This window comes from Carcharodon carcharias, chromosome 14, assembly GCF_017639515.1.
Source record: "Carcharodon carcharias isolate sCarCar2 chromosome 14, sCarCar2.pri, whole genome shotgun sequence".
NCBI classification, from domain to species: Eukaryota; Metazoa; Chordata; class Chondrichthyes; order Lamniformes; family Lamnidae; genus Carcharodon; species Carcharodon carcharias.
This window is the reverse complement of record NC_054480.1, coordinates 126,122,650-126,147,723: the sequence shown is the minus strand read 5'-3', so window position 1 is coordinate 126,147,723 and position 25,074 is coordinate 126,122,650. Positions and strand designations below refer to the sequence as shown.

The 25,074-nt window shown below is 44.8% G+C and overlaps 1 protein-coding gene across 1 annotated transcript in view; it reads left to right on the top strand.

Moving 5' to 3' along the window:
* Nucleotides 1–15,540: 15,540 nt before the first annotated feature.
* Nucleotides 15,541–25,074, top strand: part of kcnn1a (potassium intermediate/small conductance calcium-activated channel, subfamily N, member 1a) — a 75,484-nt gene continuing 65,950 nt past the window's right edge. Inside the window, exon 1 of the mRNA XM_041204778.1 lies at nt 15,541–15,903. Coding sequence (XP_041060712.1) covers nt 15,556–15,903 — 348 coding nt within the window. The 5' untranslated portion in view covers nt 15,541–15,555. The remainder of the gene's footprint in view (nt 15,904–25,074) is intronic.

Sequence of the window (25,074 nt, the reverse complement as noted above, 5' to 3'; positions counted from 1 at the left end):
ATACAGGTCTGACACAGTATAACACTGGGGCACATTACTGGTGGGGACAGATCTGTCACTGTACAAAACGGGTACAGTACTGTTGGGGACAGGTCTGTCACTGTATTACACTGGGGTACAGTATTGGTGGCAACAGGTCTGTCATTGTACAACACTGGGGTGCAGTAATGTTGGGGACGGACCTGTCATTGTATAAAAATGGGGTACTGTACTGAGGTATAGTACTTGGGCTTCACCTCTGTCACTGTATCACACTGGGCTACATAACTGGTGCATACCGCTCTGTCATTGTAAAACATTGGGGTACAGTACCGGTGGGGGAACGTCTGTCTCTGAATAACACTGGGATACGGTACTGGTGGAGACAAATCTGTCCCTGTATAACCCCGGGATACAGTAAAGATGGGAACAGGTCTGTCACTTTTTAAGACTGGGGTACAGTACTGCTGGGCACAGATCTGTCACTGTGTAACACTGGGGTACAATAATTTTAAGTACATGTTTGTCACTGTGTAACCCTGCAGTACAGTGCTGTTGGGTACAGATCTGTCACTGTATAACACTGGGGTACAACACTGGACTGTTCAGGTCTGTCACTGTTTATCACTGGGGTACAGCACTGGTGGGGACAGGTCAGTCACTGTATAACACTGGGGTGCAGTACTGGTGGGGACAGGTCTGTCACTGTATAATACTGGAGTACAGTACTGGTGGGTACAGGTCTGTCACTGTATAATACTGGAGTACAGTACTGGTGGGTACAGATCTGTCACTGTATAATACTGGAGTACAGTACTGGTGGGTACAGATCTGTCACTGTATAATACTGAGGTACAGTCCTGGAGGGGACAGGTCTGTCACTATATCAGTGGGACATGGTACTGTACGGGAGAGAGACCTCACTGCATAACACTGGGATACAGTACTGTTGGGGACATGTCTGTCACTGTAAAGCACTGAGGTATGGTACTGGTGGGGACAGGTCTGTCACTGTATAACACTGGGATATGGTACTGGTGGGGACAGGTCTGTCACTATAACACTGGGGTATGGTACTGGTGGGTCAGGTCTGTCACTGTATAACACTGGGGTATAGTACAGGTGGGGATAGGTCTGTCACTGTATAACACTGGGATATGGTACTGGTGGGGACAGGTCTGTCACTGTATAACACTGGGGTATGGTACAGATGGGGATAGGTCTGTCACTGTATAACACTGGGATACAGTATTATTGGGTACAGGTCTTTCACTGTAAAACACATGTACATAACTGGTGGACAGAAGTCTGTTACAGTATAACACTGGGGTACAGTACTGATGGGGACAGCTCTATCACTGTCTTACTCTCAGGTACTGTTCTGAAGGGTACAGGTCTGTCCTTGTAGAACACTTGGGTACAGTACTGGTGAGAGCAGGTCGGTCACTGCATAACACTGGTGTAGGGTACTGGTGGGTACAATTCTGTCCATGTATAACACTTGGGTACAGTAGTGGTGGGACTGGTCTGTTACTGTATAACACTGAGGTACAGTACTGGTGGGGACAGGTCTGTCACTGTATAACAGTGGGGTACAGTACTGGTGGGGACAGGTCTGTCAATCTATTACTTTTGGGTACCGTATTGGTCTGTACACATTTGTTACTGTATAACACTGAGATAGATTGCCATTGGGGACAGATCAGTCATTGTATAACACAGGGGTACAGTACCATCGGGTACAGATCTGTCACTGTATAATACCCGGGTGCTATACTGGTGGGGATAGGTCCGTCCCTGTATAACACTGGTGTACAGTACTGTATAAGACTGTGGTAGAATACTGGTGGGGACGGGTCTGTCACTGCATGAAACTGGGGTGCAGTACTGGTGCAGACAGGTCTGTCACTGTACAACACTGGGATACTACATTATTGAGTACAGATTTCACTGTAAAACACAGGTACATAACTGGTGGACACAGGTCTGTTACTGTAATAACAATGGGGTACTGTATTATTGGGTACAGATCTGTCACTGTAAAACACATGAACAGTGCTGCTGGTCACAGGTCTGTTACTGTATAACACTGAGCTACAGTACTGGTGGACACAGATCTGTCACTGTATAACACTGGGGTACAATTCTGGTGGGGACAAGTCTGTCACTGTATAACACTGGGGTACAGTGCTGTTGGGGACAGGTCTGTTACTGTATAACACTGTGGTATAGTACTGGTGGGGATAGGTCTGTCACTCTATAACACTGTGGTGCAGCACTGATGGGTTCAAGTCTGTCACTGTATGACATTGGGGTACAGTACTAGTGCGGACAGGTCTGTCAATCTATTACTTTCAGGTACTGTACTGGTCTGCACACATATGTTACTGTATAACACCGAGTAGAGTGCTGTTGGGGACAGATCAGTCACGGAATAACACATGGTACAGTACTGGTGCATACAGTCTGTTACTGAATATCACTTGGGTACAGCACTGGTGGGCACAGGTCAGACACTGTATTACTCTTGGGTACTGTACTGAAGGGTATAAGACTGGTATATGGTACTGGAGGGTATAGATCTGTCACTGTATAACACTGGGTTACAGTACTGGTGGAGACAGGTCTGTCACTGTATAACACTGGAGTACAGTACTGGTGGAGACAGGTCTGTCACTGTATAACACTGGGGTACAGTACTGGTGGGGACAGGTCTATCACTGTATAACATTGGGTGCAGTACTGGTGGACAGAGATCTGTCACCGAATAACACTGGGTTACAGTAATGGTGAGGTCAGGTCGTTCACTGTATAACATTGAGTCACAGTACTGGTGGGGACAGGTCTATCATTGTATAACACTAGGGTACAGAACCAGTGGGGACAGGTCTGTCACTGTATAACACTGGTGTACAGTTCTGGTGGGGGCAGGTCTGTCACTGTGTAAAACTGGGGTACAGTACTGGTGTGGCAGGTAGTCGCTTTTTAACACTGGGTACAGTACTGGTGGGGACAGGCCTGTCTCTGTATAACACTGGGGTACAGTATTTTCCGGTACAGGACCTTCACTGTAAAACTTTGGGGTACAGTATTGGTGGGGACAGGCCTGTCTCTGTATAACACTGGGGTACAGTATTTTCGGGTACAGGACCTTCACTGTAAAACATTGGGGTACAGTACCGGTGGGGACAGGCCTGTCTCTGTATAACACTGGGGTACAGTATTTTCGGGTACAGGACCTTCACTGTAAAACATTGGGGTACAGTACCGGTGGGGACAGGCCTGTCTCTGTATAACACTGGGGTACAGTATTTTCGGGTACAGGACCTTCACTGTGTAACACTGGGTGTAGTACCGGTGGGGACAGGCCTGTCTCTGTATAACACTGGGGTACAGTATTTTCGGGTACAGGACCTTCACTGTGTAACACTGGGTATAGTACCGGTGGGGACAGGCCTGTCTCTGTATAACACTGGGGTACAGTATTTTCGGGTACAGGACCTTCACTGTGTAACACTGGGTATAGTACCCGTGGGTCAGGCCTGTCTCTATATAACACTGGGGTACAGCACTGGTGGGGAACAGGTCTGTCACTGTATAACACTGGTGTACAGTACTGGTGGTTACATGCCTGTCACTGTATATCACTGGGGTACAGTACTGGTGGGCACAGGTCTGTCACTGTAAAACACTGCGGTACAGTACTGTTGGGGACATATCTGTCACTTTATTACACTGGAGTACAGTACTGATGAGTACAGGTCTCTCACTGTATAACATTGGGGTACAGTACTGGTGGGTACAGGACTTTCACTGTATAACACGGGGGTACAGTTCCAGTGACGAATTGTCTGCCCTCTATTACTCTTGGATTCTGTACTGATGGGTACGCATCCATCACTGTATAACAGTGTTGTTGGGGACAGGTCAGCTGCTGTACAACACGAGTACAGTACTACAAATCTGTCACTGCATAACACCTGGGTACGGCACTGGTTGGTACAGGTCTCTCACTGTATACCTTTGGGGTACAGTACTGCTTGGTACAGGTCGTAACTGTTTAATGCTCAGGTACAGTGCTTGTGGGGACAGATCCGTCACTGTTTAACACAGGTAATGTCCTGGTGGGCACAGATCTGCTCCTGTATAACACTGGGGTACAATATTTTTGGGTACAGGACCTTCACTGTAAAACACTGGGATACAGAATGGTGGGGACAGGTCTGTCACTGTAAAACACTGGGGTACAGAACTAGTGGGGACAGGTCTGTCACTGTAAAACACTGGGGTTCAGAACTGGTGGGGACAAGTCTGTCACTGTATAAGACTGAGTAGAGTACTGGTGGGTGCAGGGTTGTCTCTGCACAACACTGGGATACAGTATTGGTTGGTACATGTCTGATAGTGTATAATGCTGGGGCACAGTGCTGTAGGGCACATGTCAGTCACTGTATAACACTGGGGTACAGTACTGGTGGGGTCAGGACTGTCACTGTATAACACTGGGGTACGGTCCTGATGGGGACAGATCTGTCACTGTATAACACTGGTGTACAGTACTGGTGGAGACAGGTCTGTCACTGTATAACACTGCGGTACAGTACTGATGGGTACAGGCCTTTCACTGTATAACACTGGGGAACAGTTCCAGTGACGAATGGTCTGACACTGTCTTACTCTTGGATTCTGTACTGATGGGTACACTTCTGTCACTGTACAACACTGGGGTACAGTGCTGCTGGGGACACGTCAGCTGCTGTATAACACGAGTACAGTACTACAAATCTGTCACTGTATAACACCTGGGTACGGCACTGGTGGGTACAGGTCTCTCACTGTATATCATTGGGGTACAGTACTGCTTGGTACAGATCATAACTGTTTAATGCTCTGGTACAGTGCTTTTGGGGACAGATCCATCACTGTTTAACACTGGGTACGGTCCTGGTAGTGACAGGTCTATCACTGTATAACCCTGGGGTACAGAACCAGCGGTGACAGGTCTATCACTGTATAACACTGGTGTACAGTACTGGCGGGTACACGCCTGTCACTGTGTATCACTGTGGTATGATACTGGTGGGGACAGGTCTATCACTGTTTAACACTGGGGTACAGTCCTGGTGGTGACAGGTCTATCACTGTATAACATTGGTGTACTGTACTGGTGGGGACAGGTCTGTCACTTTATAACGCTGAGTACGGTCCTGGTGGGTACAGAGTTTTCACTGCACAATTCGGGTACAGTATTGGTCGGTACATATGTGTCATTGGGGTAGAGTGCTGGTGGTTCATCTTTGTCATTGTATAACACTGGGGTACAGTCCTGAGGTGGGGAGCAGGTCTGTCACTGTATAACACAGGGGTACAGTACTGTTGGGGACAGGTCCGTCACTGTATAACACCGGGGTACAGTACTGGTGGGGTCAGGTCTGTCACTGTATAACACTGGGATGCAGTACTGGTGGGGACAGGTCTGTCACTTTATAACACTGAGTACGGTCCTGGTGGGTACAGGGTTTTCACTGCGCAATTCGGGTACTGTATTGGTCGGTACATATCTGTCATTGGGGTAGAGTGCTGGTGGTTCATCTTTGTCATTGTATGACACTGGGGTACAGTCCTGGGGGGGGACGGGTCTGTCACTGCATAACACTGGGGTACTGTTATGATGGGGATAAATCTGTCACTATAACATTGCAATACAGCACTGGTGGGTACAAGCCTGTCAATCTATAACACTGGGTACAGTGCTGGTAGGGACAGATCTGCCACTAAAACACTGGGATACGCTATTGTTTGGGAGAAGGCCGTCACTGTATAGCACTGGGGCACATTACTGGTGGGGACAGGTCTGTCACTGTATAACACTGGGGTATATAACTGGTGGGTACAGGTCTGTCACTGTGTAACACTTGTATGGTATAGTTGGGGACAGTTCTGTCACCTTATAACGCAGATTCAGTACTGATGGGGGCAGGCCTGTCAATGTATAACACCAAAGTATAGTACTGCTGGGTGACCTGTACCCCAGCAATATACATTGGCAGAGATGCATATGTGAGTGCTGAATCATTGTGGGGAGCTGTTCTCTACAGTATCCATTTTTGTGAGAGCAAATTCTGTAACTGTCCCTCTGGTTGTTGCTAACAGTTTGAGTGAGCACAGTATGAAACGTTCATACACCCACCCTTACACTGCACTGCCAGTGACGATACTCAGAGTGTTGCCTTGCATTTAAAACACTTACTTCCCCCATTGGTCTCAGTGTAATACACCCTGATAATAATCTTTGCCATCTCATATGATATGATATCAGAAATTTTCAGAGCATATGACTGGTCAATGGGTTGTTAGCTGTTCCGGGAAGTGACTCTGAAATATGCATTGAGGCGCGAATTAGAATGTTGCTGCCGTGACTGCAGTCCCGGACCATCATTAGCTGCTCGTGACAACTCTCGACGTGTTTTCCTGGTAAAGATTTGCGATGAGTCAAACAGGGACTCATAGATCCAGCGCCTTGTATAAATATTATTGTGTATGAACAGGCTGCCCCAAATTGCAAATCGTTTCCGTGTCCCCTTGGTTATTTAATCATACTCCAGGGAAAAACAGACCATTCATCACCAACCCTGACTAAAATACATTCCTGATTCTGTCAGCAATGACTTATCAGCTGTGCACCGCAGTCCTCTCTAAAGGTAAAATGCTGGAATAAAACTGTACAGAGTCACTGTTAATTCAGCAGGGTAAGGATCATTCTGTAACTGTACAGAGTCACTGTTAATTCAGCAGGGTAAGGATCACTCTGTAACTGTACAGAGTCACTGTTTATTCAGCAGGGTAAGGATCACTCACTGTGTAACTGTACAGAGTCACTGTTTATCAGCAGGGTAAGGGTCACTCACTGTGAAACTGTACAGAGTCACTGTTTATTCAGAGTAAGGGTCACTCACTGTGTAACTGTACAAATTTACTGTTTATTCAGGGTAAGGGTCACTCACCCTTAAACTGTTAGCAACAACCAGAGGGACAGTTACAGAATTTGCTCTCACAAAAATGGATACTGTAGAGAACAGCTCCCCACAATGATTCAGCACTCACATATGCATCTCTGCCAATGTATATTGCTGGGGTACAGGTCACCCAGCAGTACTATACTTTGGTGTTATACATTACTCACTGTGTAACTGTCCAGATTTACTGTTTATTCAGCAGGGTAAAGGGAACAATTTTGCAAACTAGCTATCATGGTTCAGAATTTGATGTTACAGCCAGCTATATCGAGAATCTGGGCAGAGGTGCCTGTGCAAGCTGCGTGGTGTCCTCCCCATAATGTACCCATTTGTAAAATTTGCTCCTTGATTTGAAAACTATGCACATGAGCAGGAAAGGAGTGTAGGATGATGAAGTAGAGTTTAAAAGGAGCAATAGGGGTTTCGGGGACTGATGAGCACAGTACCGTTGATGAAACAGAGGGAGAGACAAGAGCCCTGTTTGTAACTCGGAACAAGCAAAGACCGTGAGGTCACTGGGCTGAGTGTGATCCCCGCAACCTTGACACAAGGCTAAGGTGGTATGGGATGAGCGAATGCAGCAAAACAGCCCCCAGAAGTCGGCTAAGTAGACTTGGCAGGGGAATGCAGGAATAACAAAGGCCATGACTGGGGTAGGAGGGAGAGTAGGGGAAGCCTAAGGTTTACAAGGAGGGTTCAGAGGAGCCCTCCTTAGTTGCAGGATTCCCTAGAGAGGCTGACATCAGGTTCCCATCCCATGACACAAAGTTAAAATAGTATATCAGATCCGATTGATGCCACTAAACCCCAATTTCTTAATTCCCTAGGAGGTTCTTTACACCCCACCCCCACCACCCCCCCCACCCGCCCACACACCCCCCCCCCCACCCCCCCTTGGGCAAAATGTTTGCACATTCAAAATGGTTCTGTTAAAACACACATGTTAAACACACAGCTTGGCTCCAATTTTTGGCCAATATGTTAAAACCATCACCACGTTCAGCCCACATGCTGCCTTCATGTATGGGGGGAAGGGGAGGGTAAGGATATGTGCTCAAAATTGGAGCAGAGAGGTTGTGATGTCCCGAGAGAGATTGGAAGCTGGAGGCAGAATTTGAAAAGGTGGATAGAGAGAAACTACTTCTCCTGGGGGGGAGTGGAGGGTAGAGCCTTCAGGCCATTCAGGGGCGATGTCAGAAAACAATTCTTCACTCAGATGGTAGTGGAAATCCGGAACTCTCTTCCCCAAAAAGCTGTCAATGCTGGGGGTCAATTGAAAATTTCAAACCTGAGTTTGATAGATGTTTGTTGGATAAGGGAATTAAGTGTTATGGAACCAAGGCTATAGTCTGGAGTTAGATCCAAATCAGTCATGATCTAATTGAACAGTGGAACAGGCTTGAGGGGCTGAATGGTCTCCTTCTGTTCCAATGAAAGGAGAAGTTCCAGATATTCGGAGTGAATGATCAGCTTTAATACAATTTCATGATAGCCTTGAGAGTTGATTTGACGTTTATATTGGCCCACAGTATGTTCTACAATAGAATTAGCATCAAAATGAGGGAGCACGGTTTAATTAACAACTAGCTTAGTGCCAATTTGATATGTGTCCTGTAATTGGCCAGTTACCTGTCAGGCTTCTGGTGAGTTTTATCTCTGGACTGGGTGACTACCATTAAGAGGTCATCAATCCATGGCAGGTCTGCACTGTGGACATGAGGGTCAGCAGGTCAAGTGGTCAAAGCCAGCGTGAATCTACAAACTATACCCACACCCTCTGCTGACTGTCTTGACTCCAGCATCTATTGTTTAATGTTGTGAATATAATTTCACCAACTGGCCTTTATCCCCAGTCCCCGGCAAATGACCAAATGAATTTGTGCATTCCAACTACATGGATACATAGAGCTTCCACCCTAAATGGACCCCCCGCCCCCACCCCTCTGTAGAGTTGCATTGGTTGCATGTAATCCTGGGGATTCCATCACGTGATCTTCTTCATGGAGCCCATCCCCACATTCCTGGCATTGGTCACCCAACATAATGGACCAATGAATAATATCAGAGAATATAGAGTCAGGGGACAAGGGACAGAATGGATTGCTAGCTGGCTTCAAGGCAGAAAGCAGGGAGTGGGAGGAAAGAGTAGTTATTCAGACTGGTAGAGAGTGGGGACCACTGGGACCACTGCTGTTCACAATTTACATTTATGATTTGGATTTTAGAATCAAAAACACAATTTCTAAATTTGTGGATGACTCCAATTTGGGGACATAGTCAATAGAGGAGCTCTGCAACAAATTACAGGAGGACATTTATAAACTTACAGAATGGGCAAATAAACAACAAATGAAGCTCAACACAGATAAAGGTGGGCTAGCACATTTTGTTAGGAAAAATAGAGAGGTCACATTACTTGGAAGGTCGAGCTGGTGAAGAGATGATGGGCTGAATGGCCTCTTTCTGCACTGTAACTTTTCTATGCTTCTATGGTGTGAATCTGGGTGGGGTAAGGGAACAAAGGGGATCTCTCAGTACAGACACACCAATTACTAAATGTTGTGTCACAGGTTAGCACGGCCAGAAAAAAGCAAATTAAGCACTAGGTTTTATTTCTAGTGGGATAGAATTGAAAAGCAAGGAAGTTATGCTGAACCTGCATTGAACCTTGGTTAGACCACACTGAGTACTGTGTGCAGTTCTGGTCACCATATTATAAAAAGATATAGAGGCACAGAGAAGATTTACAAGGATGATACGGCAAAGAACAGTGGGAAACCAGGGGATTGGGAAGCTTACAAAGACTAACAGAGGACAACTAAAAAAGAAATAAGGAGGGAGAAGATTAAATATGAGGGTAAACTCGCCAGTAACATAAAGGAAGATTGCAAGAGTTAATTTAGATATATAAAGGGTAAGAGAGAGGCAAAAGTGGACATTGGGCTGCTGGAAAATGACTTTGGAGAAGTAGTAGTGGGGAACAAAGAAATGGCAGAGAAACTGATTAGGTACTTTGCATCAGTCTTCACAGTGGAAGACACGAGTGACATCCCCAAAGTTCAAGAGAGTCAGGGGGCAGAGGTGAGTATGGTGGCCATTACCAAGGAGAAGGTGCTAGGAAAACTGAAAGGTCTGAAGGTGGATAAATCACCTGGACCAGATGGATTACACCCCAGAGTTCTGAAGGAGATAGCTGAAGAGGTAGTGGAGGCGTCAGTGGTGATCTTTCAGGAATCACTGGAGTCAGGGAGGTCCCAGAGGACTGGAAAATCGCTAATGTAACCCCCCCTGTTTAAGAAGGGAGTGAGGCAAAAGACGGGAAATTACAGGCCAATTAGCCTGACCATTGGTAAGATTTTAGAGTCCATTATTAAGGATGAGATTTCAGAACACTTGGAAGTGCATGGTAAAATAGGGCGCAGTCAGCATGGTTTCATCATGGGGAGGTCATGCCTGACAAATCTGTTAGAATTCTTTGAGGAGGTAACAAGTAGGTTAGACAAAGGAGAGCTAATGGATGTTATCTACTTGGACTTCCAGAAGGCCTTTGACAACACAGGAGGCTGCTCAGTAAGATAAGAGCCCATGGTGTTAGAGGCAAGGTACTAGCATGGATAGAAAATTGGCTGTCTGGCAGGAGGCAGAGAGTGGGGATAAGGGGGTCCTTCTCAGGATGGCAGCCGGTGACCAGTGGAGTTCCGCAGGGGTCAGTTTTGGGACCACAACTTTTCACTTTATACATTAATGATCTAGATGAAGGAACTGAGGGCATCCTGGCTAAGTTTGCAGATGTTACAAAGATAGGTGGAGGGACAGGTTGTATTAAGGAGGCGGGGAGGCTGCAGAAGGATTTGGACAGGTTAGGAGAATGGGCAAAGAAGGGGCAGATGGAATATAATGTGGGGAAGTGTGAGGTCATGCACTTTGGTAGGAAGAATAGAGGCATAGACTATTTTCTAAATGGGGAGAGAATTCAGAAATCTGGAGTGCAAAGGGACTTGGGAGTCCTAGTCCAGGATTCTCTTAAGGTTAACTTGTAGGTTGAGTTGGTAGTTAAGAAGACAATGCAATGTTGGTATTTATTTCGAGAGGACTAGAATATAAAAGCAGGGATGTGCTATATGAGGCTCTGGTCAGACCACATTTAGAATATTGTGAGCAATTTTGGGCTCCGTATCTCAGGCAGGATGTGCTGGCCCTGGAGAGGGTTCAGAGGAGGTTCACGAGAATGATCCCAGGAATGAAAGGCTTAACATATGAGGAATGTTTGAGGACTCTGGGTCTGGGACGATGGAATTTAGAAGGATGAGGGGGGATCTGATCGAAACTTACAGAATACTGAAAGGCCTGAATACAGTGGACGTGGGGAAGATGTTTCCATTAATAGGAGAGACTAGGACCTGTGGGCACAGCCTCAGAGTAAAGGGAAGACTTTTTAGAACAGAGATGAGGAGAAACCTCTTTAGCCAGAGAGTAGTGAATCTATGGAATTCATTGCCACAGAAGGCTGTGGAGGCCAGATCATTGAGTGTATTTAAGACCGAGATAGATAGGTACTTGATTGGTAAGAGGATCAAAGGTTACAGGGAGAAGGCGGGAGAATGGTGTTGAAGAACTTAGCAGCCATGATTGAATGGCGGAGCAGACTCGATGGGCCAAATGGCCTAATTTCTGCTCCTATGTCTTATGGTCTTAACTGTGGGTTTACAGATCAGGAAAGGATTGACAGGCTGGGTCTGGCTGAAGGGTGGCCTAATGGAGGTTTTTAAAATTTTGATAGGTTTTGATTGAGTGGATACAGAGAGAATGTTTCCTCTTGTGGGGAAGAGCAGAACTAAAGGTTATCAATATAAGATAGTCACCAAGAAATCCAATAGGGAATTCAGAAGAAACTTCTTATCCAGAGAGTGGTGAGAATGTGGAACTTACTACCACAGGTAAAGCAAATGGTATAGATCTATTTAAGGGTACACTAGTCAGGCATGTGATGGAGAAGGGAATCGAGGGTTATGAAGATAGATTTAGATGAGAAAAGATGGGAGAAGGCTCGAGTGGAGCATAAACACCAGTATGGACTGGTTGGGCTGAATGGCCTGTTTCTGTGTAATTCTATGAGAAATGCCCATTCTTATGAAACTCCTCTTTCCCAGCTAATTGGAAAGCAAAAACACTGGTTACCAGATTGAATGATTCTTGGCTGTCAGTCAAGCAGCCTTTTCTCCTCCCACCACATCCAATATTTCTGTAACTAATAAACAAAAGTGTTCAAAGAAAAGTTTTTTTTAAAGTACAAGGTTTTAAATACCCCTATATGATTCTAGAAGGTTGGCAACCATACCCTCACATTAAAGGGCATGAGATCACACCAAAATTTATGAAGTAGGAACAGGAGTCGGCCATTCGGCCCATCAAGCCTGCTCCACCATTCAATAAGATCATGGCTGATCAGATTTGTGGTCTTAACTCCACTTTCCTGCCTGCCCCCCATTATCCTTTACTCGCTTGTATTTCAAAAAATTGTCTGACTCAGCCTTGAATATATTTAATGACCCAGCCTCCAATGATCTCTGAGCTAGAGAAATCCAAAAATAAACCACCCTCTGAGAGAAGAAACGCAAAGAGCCACATCCACATCCTGATTCCCCAAAGCCTGTCCACCATCTTCAAGGCACAAGTCAGGAGTGTGATGGAATACTCTTCATTTGCTTGAATGAGTGCAGCTCCAACAACGCTCAAGAAGATTGACACCATCCAGGACAAAGCAGCCCCGTTCGATCGGCACCCCATCCACCATCTTCAACATTCACTCCCTCTACCACCGATGCACAGTGACATCAGTATGTACTGTCTACATGATACATTGCAACAACTTGCCAAGGCTCTTTTGACAGCACCATCCAAACCTGCAACCTCTACCACCTAGAAGGACAAGGGCAGACGATGCATGGGAACACCACCATCTGAAGTTACCCTCCAAGTCACACACCATCCTGACTTGGAAATATATCGCCATTCCTTCACTGTCGCTGGGTCAAAATCCTGGAACTCCCTCCCTAACAGCACTGTGGGTGTACCTACACCACATGGACTTCAGCGGTTCAAAAAGGCAGCTCACCACCACCACCTTCTCAAGGGGGCAATTAGGGATGGGGAATAAATGCTGGCCTAGCCAGTGACAGCCACATCCCAGGAATTTTATTACCGTTCATTGCACCGGAAACAGAAATGAGGAGAGAAACAGTCTGCTAATATGTTGTTACCCATTTTACATTGTCACAGAGAATGAAGATCTATCCCAGGTGTCCATATCACTGACCATTTACTTCCCATGCCTCTGACCACAGCAACACAGTAATAACTGGGCCGTTTGGACTATGTGCCCATTGCTCGGTAAAGATATTATATATGAGGACCTTTAATCAGACATGAAGAGAGCATGGTCACTTGTATGGAGTTGTAGGGATTTTATTTCACTATGAGAGAGCAGGCTATCATGTGACATTTTTTATCCATATTTTGCAGACTTTCACAGTGAATGCTGTATAATTTTGGGTTTGATGTTTGTGAGTTTCAGTCCATGAACTATAATTAGCTTGAAAGCTCAATGCATTTTTCAGGCCTCCAACAATGATTTTTTGACATGTGGCGGAGATGCTCAAACAATCTCAACTCAACTAGATGTCTGTATTTGTGTCTATCAGTTTGTGAGCTATAATTAATGGCACAATACACTATGTCACTCTGGGCCGTTGAGAAACTATCCCATATCCATTTTAAACAGTGGGATACTGCCTCCTCGATAAATGCCCTATAGTCTTGGTGTCAGCTTGGCCCTGAAGATTTTATTGTCATGAAGTATCATCCATTTACCCTTGTTGGTATCTGTAACAGGGTCTGGCTCTTTCAGAAGGCTCCAAACAAGAAATTAATAGCAAGAATGAGAGAGCACAATGAAATGTCTTGCCCTGAATTGTCAGACTTGAATTGTTCCAGTTCTTACATTTTACATTCTAACCGTGTATCTTGATCACGGAGGAATTGGCACCCTCTCTAATGACTGTTGGAGCATGGTAAATGGAGACGTTACACTGTGCCATCATGGAACAGAGCCTCCTGATCTCATGTGAAAGAGAGGAAGAGCCAACAGCCACAACAACTTGCATTTACATAGCACCTTTAACATTGTAGAAATCCCAAGGTGCCTCACAGGACTGATTATCACACAAAATCTGACATTGAGCCACAGGAGATATTAGCTCAGATGACCAAAAGCTTGGTCAAAGAGGTTGATTTTAAGGAGCATCTTAAAAGGAGGAGAGGGAGAGGTGGAGAGGTTTAGGGAGGGAATTCCAAAGCTTAGGGCTGAGGTAGCAGAAACCACTGCTGCCAGTGATGGAGGGATGAGAATTGGGGATATGCAAGAGGCTGAATTGGAGAAGCATGGAGATCTCAGAGGGTTGGGGGCAGGAGGAGCTTACAGAGATAAGGACGATTGTGGCCATGGAGGAATTTGAAAACAAAGATGAGAATTTTTAAATGGAGACCTTGTCAGATGGGGAATCAGGTCAGCAAGCAAATGAGGTGATATATGAACGGGACTTGGTGCAAATTAAGAAAGGGACAACAGAGTTTTGGATGAGCTGAAGTTAATGGAGTGTGGAAGGTTGGAGGCCGACCAGGAGAGTATTCGAATAGTCAAGTCTAGAGGTAACTCAGGCATTGATGAAGGGTTTTGCAACAGATGAGCTGAGACAGGGGTGGAGATGGGCAATGTTATGGAAGTGGAAGTAGATGAATAAAAAAAGACAAAGAAAGAATTGCATTTCTATAGCAACTTTCACATCCTATGATGTCCCAAAGAACTTTACAATAAATTAGTACTTGTGAAGTGTAGTCACTGTTGTAATGTAGGGAAATGTTGGAGTCAGTTTCTGTACAGGAATATGCCACAAACAGCAGTGATTTAGGAGTTGGTTGAGGAATAAATATTGACCAGGGAGAACTCCCTGACTCTTCTTCAGATAGTAGGTGTGGAATCTTTTGCATCCACCTGAGGGGCCAGACAAGGCCTCAGATTGGCGTCCCATCCGAAAGACAGCAACTTCTGACAGTGCAGCGCTCCATCAGCCTGGATTTTGTACTGAGGTCTCTGGCATGAGTCCTGAACTAACAACCTGCTGACCCAGATGCACAGGAGTGTTATCCACTGAGCCAAGGCTGACAGAGTAACCACATGAATACAAATCATCTTAACATAGGGGATCTGGGGAAAATACGAAGAGCTTACTTCTTCATGAAGCCCCTTTGTTAGTTAATATTAAATCATTCTAGAAGGAGTTTGAAGTCGAAAAATATTAAACATGTTCGTACATTCTCCTAGGGGTAGCATGAGCAGGGCTGTGTTTAAAAACAACTGACTTGGAGGCATCAAGACTATGCTATTGACTTTGAAATTCTTTATTTGGTTTACATTTAGGTGAACACTAGTGACTTCCATCGTTTGCACCATGCTGGATCCAAACACAGCTTCAGCGAGAGTAACCCTTTCACTGAGATAGCCATGACCAGCTGCAAGTATAACGGAGGGGTGGTGAGACCCCTCAGCAGCCTCGGCACCTCGCACAGGAACCTTCATGATCTGGACTCAGAGACTCAGCCTCTACAGACCAACTCGGGCCTGGAGGTGGTAGTCTCCAAACCAGACCAGAACAACATCTCCAATGACAGTTTGGTCAACGAAGGAAGAAAATCGCCCAAAAAGTCGCAGAATATCGGCCATAAGCTGGGACATAGGAGGGCCCTGTTTGAGAAAAGGAAACGCCTGAGCGACTATGCACTGATATTTGGAATGTTTGGGATTGTTGTTATGGTGACAGAAACAGAATTGTCATGGGGAGTTTATACCAAGGTAAGTCTAGCTTCCTTCTCTTAATGACATCGTTCCTGAAAGACTTTCCCCGGACCCAGGATGCAGCCTGTGTGCTAAATCTAACAAAACAGGCTTCAAAAGCACAAGTAAGACCCTGGATTGTGTAAAAGCTTAGCCCTAGGTCTCTGAACTGGTCTCAGATGTTAAATTGAGTTCAATAAATAAGGTAACTTGTTGGCAAGCATCAGGAAAATGACTAGGAAAGTTGTCAAATTGTCATACAAACCCAACAGGTTCACGAATGTCCTTTGGTGATAGGAATCTGCCATCCCATCCCCAGCAGCTCTGGTTTACACAAGAACACAAAACCACAAGAGATTGGAGTAGGAGTAGACCATACGGCCCCTCAAGCTTTCTCCACCATTCAGTACAATCATGGCTGATCTTGGACTTCAATTCCACTTTTTCCCCTGCTTTCCATATCCCTTGATCCCCTGAGAGACTTAGGCTTGACTCCAGCCCCACACTCTGTGGTTGACTCTTGGGGCAGAAAGCACTTGCCAGTGTCACCCACACTCCCCAAAAAATATATGCAAAAATGTTCACTGGAACTCCTGGTTGTCAGTGTAAGGGTTTTTACAATGTTTCATATATTTAATATCTAATGGTGTAGCAGACACATTCGTTAAGATGTGAGATAAAGCCAACCAGATCAGAGTAGCAAATTTAATTTCTGATAATTTCTGTGGAAGATGCAGCATTTGATAAATGGTGTTCCTAAACTAAGATTGATAAGTTTTGTTAGGCAAAGCTATCGAGGGTTATGGAACCAAGGCGTTTGAAAGGTGTTAAGATACAGATCAGCTGTGATCTCACTGAATGATTAAAGAGGCCCTCGATGGGCTGAATGGCCTCCTCGTCTTCTTATCTCCCTCTGTCCTATGTGGCAGTGAGCCATTCGGACCAGAAAGGTCCCAGGTGCGTATCTGGTCTTTACCTGAATCAGCTGATCTCCATCAAGATGCCATGAGCAGGTGGGGTGAGTTTGGTAGGGACATAATTGACCTCATGACTGAAAGCTTGGGAGGAGAAAGTAAGTGAAATGGGACCTGCAGTTCTGATGGTTACGAGTGGTCTTGTTGGGAAGTTTGCTTGTGAGTACGTCAGGTGGGATTTACCTCAGCTATGATGTTGATGCTCACTCTCTCACGTCGAGTATGAAGAATGATATGTCTGACAAGGTTCTATATAGTGGTCAGCGCAATCCAATAAAACCTTGTGGAATCCAAGATGGAGAACCCCTCCCCTCAATGTGACATTGCCTGTTTCGAGCCGTTGTTCCCAGAGGCATATTGTCCTCACAGCGGGGATAGAAACTCTTGGTTTTAAACCATTAAACCAAATGGGCCAAAACTCCCTGGAGTGAGGGATCACAAGGCACACATCATTAGACTTCCTCCATCACCCTTCAGCCCAAAATGTTTTGCCCTAGAATTGCTGAAAGTACTAATAGCGGCATGGCAGGGGCTATGGGGTACCTGAGATTTCAGTGAACGACAGGACCAACAGCCTATCAGGCAGAAAGGAAAAGTAAGAAATAAGTGCAAAATTTTATAGTGTAAAAGAAAAATTTAATCACTCAGAAGAAATTTCTATCTGCAGGAATGAGATTAAGCTGTTTAAATTCTTCTCTTTCTTGGCTGGAGAGGTTGATTGACATTGTATTGTTAATGTTCATGCTGTTAAAGAGGTATTTACACTGTTCAATTCCAGCCCGAACTTTCTGCAGGAAGTTTAATTTGTGTTTGATGTGCCATACCTTAAAAATAATGGGGAGGCAGAGGGGGGACATACCATTTTTGTGAAGCCAACTGTGGAGTGATGTAAATCAAGCAGCAAGTTCTGAAGACCTGCAACTCTGAGTGTAACTCTTGTAACTCGCTGACCAATTCGTGGATTAATACCGGTGGTCATCGTAAACCCAGCATTTAGCTTTCCAGAAAGCCACTGATTCTGAAATTAGCATTTCAAAAAGTATATCTGGAGCAGGAAGAATGGTGAAGATGAGCGAGGGACCTACCAAGTTGAAGAGCTTTGTTCCAGACTCAGTGGGGGTAAAACTGGAATTCCCCATAATATAATTTTGCACTATCCAGTCCAATTTTACCCCTATTGAATGGACACCTGTGGCTCAGTGGATAGCACTCTCACTTCTCAGTTTTAAGGTTGTGGGTTCAAGTTAACCTTTCAGGGACTTGAGTGCAAAATCCAGGTTTATACTCCCAGGGCAATGCTGAGGGAATGCTACGCTGTTGGTTGTGTTGTCTTTTAGATAAAACATTAAACCGATACTCTGTCTGCCCTCCCAGTAGAAATAAATAATTCCTTGGCACTATCTCAAACAATCCTGGCCAATATCTAACACTCAACTGGCATCACCAAAATTATTTCCTCATTAGCTCATTGCTGTTTGGGAGATCTTGCTGTGCACTAACTAGATGTGCTGTTGCCAATGTTACAACAGTGACTACACTTCAAGCTATCCAGCTCTACCTGTCCCACCTCCCTCAACCAGCTTATATTTCACCTCATTTCTATTTTTCCTCAGTTCTGATGAAGTATCATACAGACTCGAAATGTTAACTGTACCCGTCTCCGCAGATGCTGTCAGACCTGCTGAGTTTTTCCAGCTATTTTTATTTTTGTTTCAGATTTCCAGCATCCGCAGTATTTTGCTTTTATCAAGATGTTCTTCATTAGCTGCTAAGTGTCTTGGAATGCCCTGAGGTCATGAAAGGCGCTGTAAGATTGTAAGAGCATAAGCAATAGGAGCAGGAGTTGGTCACTCTCCCCATTGAGCCTGCCCTGGTATTCAATAAGATTATGACTGATTTGATTGTGATCTTAACTTCACTTTCCTGTTTGTCCCCATAACCTTTGACTCCCTTATCATACAAAAATCTGTCTAACTAAGTCTTGAATATATTTAATGACCCAGCCTCCACTGCTCTCTGGGGAAGAGAATCCCAAAGACTAATGACCTTCAGGGAAGAAATTCCTCCTCACTTTCTTCTTAAATGGGAAACCCTTATCTTTAAATTGTGCCCCCTAGTTCTAGATTCCCCCACGAGGGAAACCATCCTCTCAGTATCTACCCTGTCAAGTCCCCTCAGAACCTTATATGTTTCAATAAGATCACATCTCATTCTTCTAAACTCCAATGAGTATAGGACCAACCTGCTCAACCTTTCCTCATAAGACAAACCCTTTATCTCAGGAATCAGCCGAGCAAATCTTCTCTGAACTGCTTCATTGCAAGTATATCCCTCAAGTAAGGAGACCAAAACTGTACACAGTACTCCATATGCGGTCTTACCAATGTGTTCTACAATTGTAGCAAGACTTCCTTACTTTTATATTCCATCCTCCTTGCCATAAAGGACAACATTCCATTTGCCTTCCTACTTACTTGCTATTTTTGCATGTTTTTTTGTGATTCACATACCAGGACACCCAAATCACTCTGTGCTGCAGCATTCTGCAATCTGTCTCCATTTAAATAATTTGCTGCTTTTCTATTCTTCCTGCCAAAGTGGACAAGTTCAATTTTTCCCACATTATACTCCATCTGCCAAATTGTTGTCCAATCACTTAAACTAGCTGTATTCCTTTGCAGACTCTTTGAATTCCCTTCACAACTTGATTTCCTACCTAACTTTGTATTGTCAGCAAATTTGGCTACAATACAGTCTGTCCCTTCACCCAAGTCATTAATATAGATCATAAATAGTTGAGCACTGATCCCTGTGGCACTCCATTAATGACAGTTTGCCAATCTGAAAATGACCCATTTATCCTGATTCTCTGTTTCCTGTTAGTTAGCCAAACCTCGATCCATGCTAATAAATCACCCCCAACTCCATGAGCTCTTATTTTGTGCAGTGACCTTTCATGTGGCACTTTATTGAATGCCTTTTGGAAATCCAAATACATTACATCTACTAGTTACCCTTTATCCACCCTGCTTGCTACATCCTCAAAGAACTCTAATAAAATTTGTCAAACACCATTTCACTTTCATAAAATCATGTTGACTCTGCCTGATTGCATCATGATTTTCTAAATATCCTGCTACTACCTTCTTAATAATGGATTTTCCAATGACAGATATTAGGCTTACCGGCCTTTAATTTTTGGTCTCTGTCTCCCTCCTTTCTTTTGCATAGAGGTGTTACATTTGCAATTTTCCAATCTTCTGGGATCTTTCCAGAAATGGGGAATTTTGGAAGATTACGACCAATGCATCCACTATCTCTGCAGCCACTTCTTTAAAGACTGTTGGGTTCAGGCCATTAGGTCCAGGGGACTTGTCAGCCTTTAGTCCCATTAGCTTTCCTGGTACTTATTCTTTATGATTGTTTTAAGTCCCTCCCTCCCTTTTGCCCCCTGCTTTTCTACTATTCTTGGGATTTTTGGGGGTTTTCTACTGTGAAGACAGATACAGAATACTTGTTCAAAGTCTCTATCATTTCCTTGTTTTGCATGATTAATTCCCCAGTCTCATTCTCCAAGGAACCAGCTAATCTTTGGCTACTCTCTTCCTTTATATATACTTGTAGAAGCTTTAACTGTCCATTTTTATATTTCTTGCTAGCTCCCTCTCATGCTCCAATTTCTTCCTGCTTATTTTTTTAGTCATCCTATACTGCTTTGTTAAATTTTCCCAATCTTCTGGCCTACCAATAATCTTTGCAAGATTGTGTATCGTTTCTTTCATCTTGATGCCATCTTTAACTTCTTATATTGCTATATGAATGCAATCATTCTCTTATGATACTGGAATGTACATATTGTACAATGAATATTCATGGCACAATATAGTACAGAAGATTCACTAAAAACCAAATGCACATATGCTTAAATAGAAGTTGAGTGTAAGCCATATCCTAGTTCCTGATTGAGCTGGCAGAAATTTTTGTGATTGTGACAAATATTAAGCAGTTCCATCTCATTTTGCCTCAAACATGGTAATAGGGGCCCGTGTGTTAACCCCTCGAGCCTGTTCCACCATTTAGTTAGCCCATGGCTCACATGTCCTGTTTTATTTTGTCAAAAAAACTTAGCTATGAGGAGAGATTAGGTAGGCTGGAATTGTTTCTTTGGAATCGAAAAGGCTGAGAGGAGATTCAGCTGAGGTGCATAAAATTATGAGGGCATAGACAGAGAGAATAAGGAGGGTTTATTTCCCTGAACATAGAGGCCAATAACCAGGGAAGAGATTTAAAGTAATTGGTAGAAGGATTGGAGGGGGCTTAAGGAGAACGTTTCACCCTGAGGCTGGTGGGACATCCAGAACTCACTAGAAAGGCAGAATCCCTCATCGCATTTAAAAAATACTTGAATATGTATTTGAGGTGCTGTAACCCACAGGGCTTACAGACCAAGAGCTGAATCATGGGTTTAGACTGGATAGCTTTTTCTCGGTTGCCACAGAATGATGGGCCATATGGCCTCCTCCTGTGCCAGAAATTCCCATGATTCTATGGGCAGAATTTCATGCCCTGCGGGTGGATGCGCGCCTGATCCAATCGGGCATAAAATCACGTGACATGACGCCGGGTAAGCGTCCCAACGTCTGCACGCACCCACGCGATATTTTGCTCGGTGGGCGCGTGAAAAAGTCGGAGGCGCCCGCCGACAATTAAGAGGGCAATTAAGCCCATTAACGGCGCAGTTGGCTCTAACTTTTCATGGCCCCTCCCACCTTACGGTTGGCGGACTGGCGAATCAGTCAGGAGGCCTTCATATTTTTCATCAAACCTCATCCAAGGGCAGGATGAAATGAAATAAAAATAAATATCTGTGGACAGCATTTTTATGAGGTGTATTTTCAGGTGCTTGATTGTGAAGCATGGACATTTTTTTTTGCAGCTTTTTAAACCTTTATTTTGACACGTGGATGTCTGCAGCTTCCTGAGGTAGCTGTCTGCCTTCAGGAAGCTCTCTCGCAGCCCTCACCCATGCCCGTGGTGATGTCATCGCCCGCCTGCTTCCTGTCCCCACCCAGGCAGCGCTGAGCTTTTCAGCACGCATTTCACGCTGGCTGGCCGTCAATTGGCTAGCCAGTGTGAAATCGTGGTTGGGGGATGATCGCGGTGAGCAGTCCGTTTCCTGGCCGCTCCTGAGCCCGCTAATCATGCCCGCTAAAGGTAAAATTCATGCCGATGATTCTGTATCTCTATTTCATCTACTCGCCCCAGTTCAAAACTCCCTTGCCCAACAAAACTCTATCAATCTCAGTTTTGAATGATTGGTAACAAGCTCCTCCCAGTCGGTAATGTCAGTGCTGCCCCCTTGTTCTGGACTCTGCCCGCCATGAGAAATACACCCTTTCTTGTGGTGGGCAGAAACCAGAACAAGGGGGCAGAATCTTGAAGTTAGCCAGGCCGTTCAGGGGCAATGTCAGGAAGCACTTCTCCACATAAAGGGTAGTGGAAATCTGGCTTCAAGAAGGACATTAGTGTTTGTTCGATCTTAAACACTTTGATTAGCTCACCCCTTAATCTTCAATATGTAAGGGAATACAAACCTAGTCTATGTAACTGGCCCTCGTAATTTAACCCTTTTCGCCTCAGTATCCTTCAGTTTTGAAATTTTCAATTGACATTCCAGCCTCAATATTCTTTTATGGGGAGGGAGTTCCAGTTTTTCATTATCCTTTGCGTGAAAGATGGCCTCCTGACTTCATTCCTATACACGAATGGTGAAAGATGCCCTTCACTTTGGAGTTCCAGGGAACATCTATCACATTCTATCAATCACTCCATTTATCCCCACACCCTGTCCCTGAAATGCCACTCTCTTTTGTGCCACCTTATCAAATGCTTTCTGAAAATTCATATAAGTAACATCCATTGACTCTCCCCTGTCCACGTGCTAATAACCCCTTCTAAAGAATTCAACTAGATCAATCAGACATGACCTATCTTTCACAAACTCAGACCGAATCATTGTCCAGGTTCATTACAAAGTATTTACAGTGTAGAAACAGAAAGATATGTCAGCCTTACTGTGAATGCAGTGTCGGATTACCAGAATGATACCTGGGCTCCAAGGATTAAATTTTGAGGAGAGATTACGCAAACTAGGATTTTGTTCCGTGGAATTTAGAAGCTTAAGTGATGATTTGATCAAAGGTTTCAAGATATTAACGGTAACTCATAGGGTAGATAGAGAGAATATATTTTCACTAGTTGGGGAGTCTAGGCCTAGGGGGGCATGGTTTAAAAATCAGAGACTGATCTTTCAGGGTTGAAATTAGGAAACACTTCTACACACAAAGGGTAGGAGATGTTCCACAAATGGCATTTGATTCTAGATCAATTGTTCATTTTAAATCTGAGGTGATTAGAGTTTAATTCACCAGAGGCATTAAGGAATTTGGGGCAAAGGTAGTCGAATGAAGTTAGGTCACTGATCAGCCAAGATCTCACTGAATGGTGGCACAAGCTCTAGGGCTGAAAGGCCTCATATATTCCTATGCTCCATGAGAGTCTGCTCCCACACGATCACAGGGTTGGGGATAGGGGCAGGAAAGGCAAGTGGAGCTCAAGGATCAGCTCTGGTCCTATGAATGGCAGAGCAAATTCAAGGAGTTGAATGGCCTATTCCTGCTCCTATTTCTAATATTACCTGTATTGTTTTTTACTTGTTCATGGGAGATGGGTGTTGCTGGCTAGACCAGCATTTATTACCCACCCCTAATTGCCCTGGAGAAGGTGGTGGTGAGCTGCCTTCTTGAACCGCTGCAGACCATGTGGTGTTAGGGAGGGAGTTCCAGGATTTTGACCCAGCAACAGTGAAGGAATGACACTATATTTCCAAGTCAGGATAGTGAATGATTTTGAGGGGAACTTCCAGGTGGTGATGTTCCCATCTATTCGCTGCCCTTGTCTTTCTAGATGGTAGTGGTCGTGGGTTTGGTAGGTGTTGTCAAAGGAGCCTTGGTGAATTCCTGCAGTGCATCTTGTAGATGGTACACACTGCTGCTACTGTGCCTCGGTGGTGGAGGGAGTGAATGTTTATGGATGGGGTGCCAATCAAGTGGGCTACTTTGTCCCGGATGGTCTCGAGCTTTTTGAGTGTTGTTGGAGCTGCACTCATCCAGGCAAGTGGGGAGTATTCCATCACACTCCTGACTTGTGCCTTGTAGATGGTGGACAGGCTTATGGGAGTCAGGAGGTGAGGGACTCTGACCTGCTCTTGTAGCCATAGTATTTATGTGTCTAGTCCAGTTCAGTTTCTGGTCATTGGTAACCCAAGGATGTTGATAGTACGGGGTTCAGTGATGGTAATGCCATTGCATGTCAAGGGGAGTTGGTTAGATTCTATCTTGTTGAAGATGGTCATTGCCTGGCATTTGTGTGGTGCAAATGTTACTTGCCACTTATCAACCCAAGCCTATATACTATCCAGGTGTTGCTGCATTTGGACATGGACTGCTTCAGTATGTGAGGAATCGTGATTAGTACTGAACATTGTGCAATCATCAGTGAACATCCCCACTTCTGGCGTTATGATGGAAAGAAGGTCATTGAGGAAGCAACTGAAGATGGTTGGGCCGAGGACACTACCCTGAGGAACTCCTGCAGTGATTTCCTGGAATTGAGATGATTGACCTCCAGCAATCACAACCATCTTCCTTTGTGCTAGGTGTGACTCCTATCAGCGGAGATTTTTCCCCAATTCACATTGACTCCAGTTTTGCTAGGGCTCCTTGATGCTACACTCGGTCAAATGCAGCCTTGATGTTAAGGGCAGTCACTCTCATCTCACCTCTGGAGTTCAGCTCTTTTGTCCATGTTTGGATCAAGGCTGTAATGAGGTCAGGAGTTGAGTGGCCCTGATGGAACCCAAACTGGGCATCAGTGAACAACTTATTGCTAAACAAGTGCCACGTGATAGTACTGTTGATGACCCCTTCCATCACTTTACTGATGATGGGGAGTATACTGATGGGATCGTAATTGGCCGGGTTGGATTTGTCCTGCTTTTTGTGTACAGGACATGCCTGGGCAATTTTCCACATAGCCGGGTAGATGCCAGTGTTGTAGCTGTACTGGAACAGCTTGGCTAGAGGTGCAGCAAGTTCTGGAGCACAAGTCTTCAGTATTATTGCCAGGATATTGTCAGGGCCCATAGCCTTTGCAG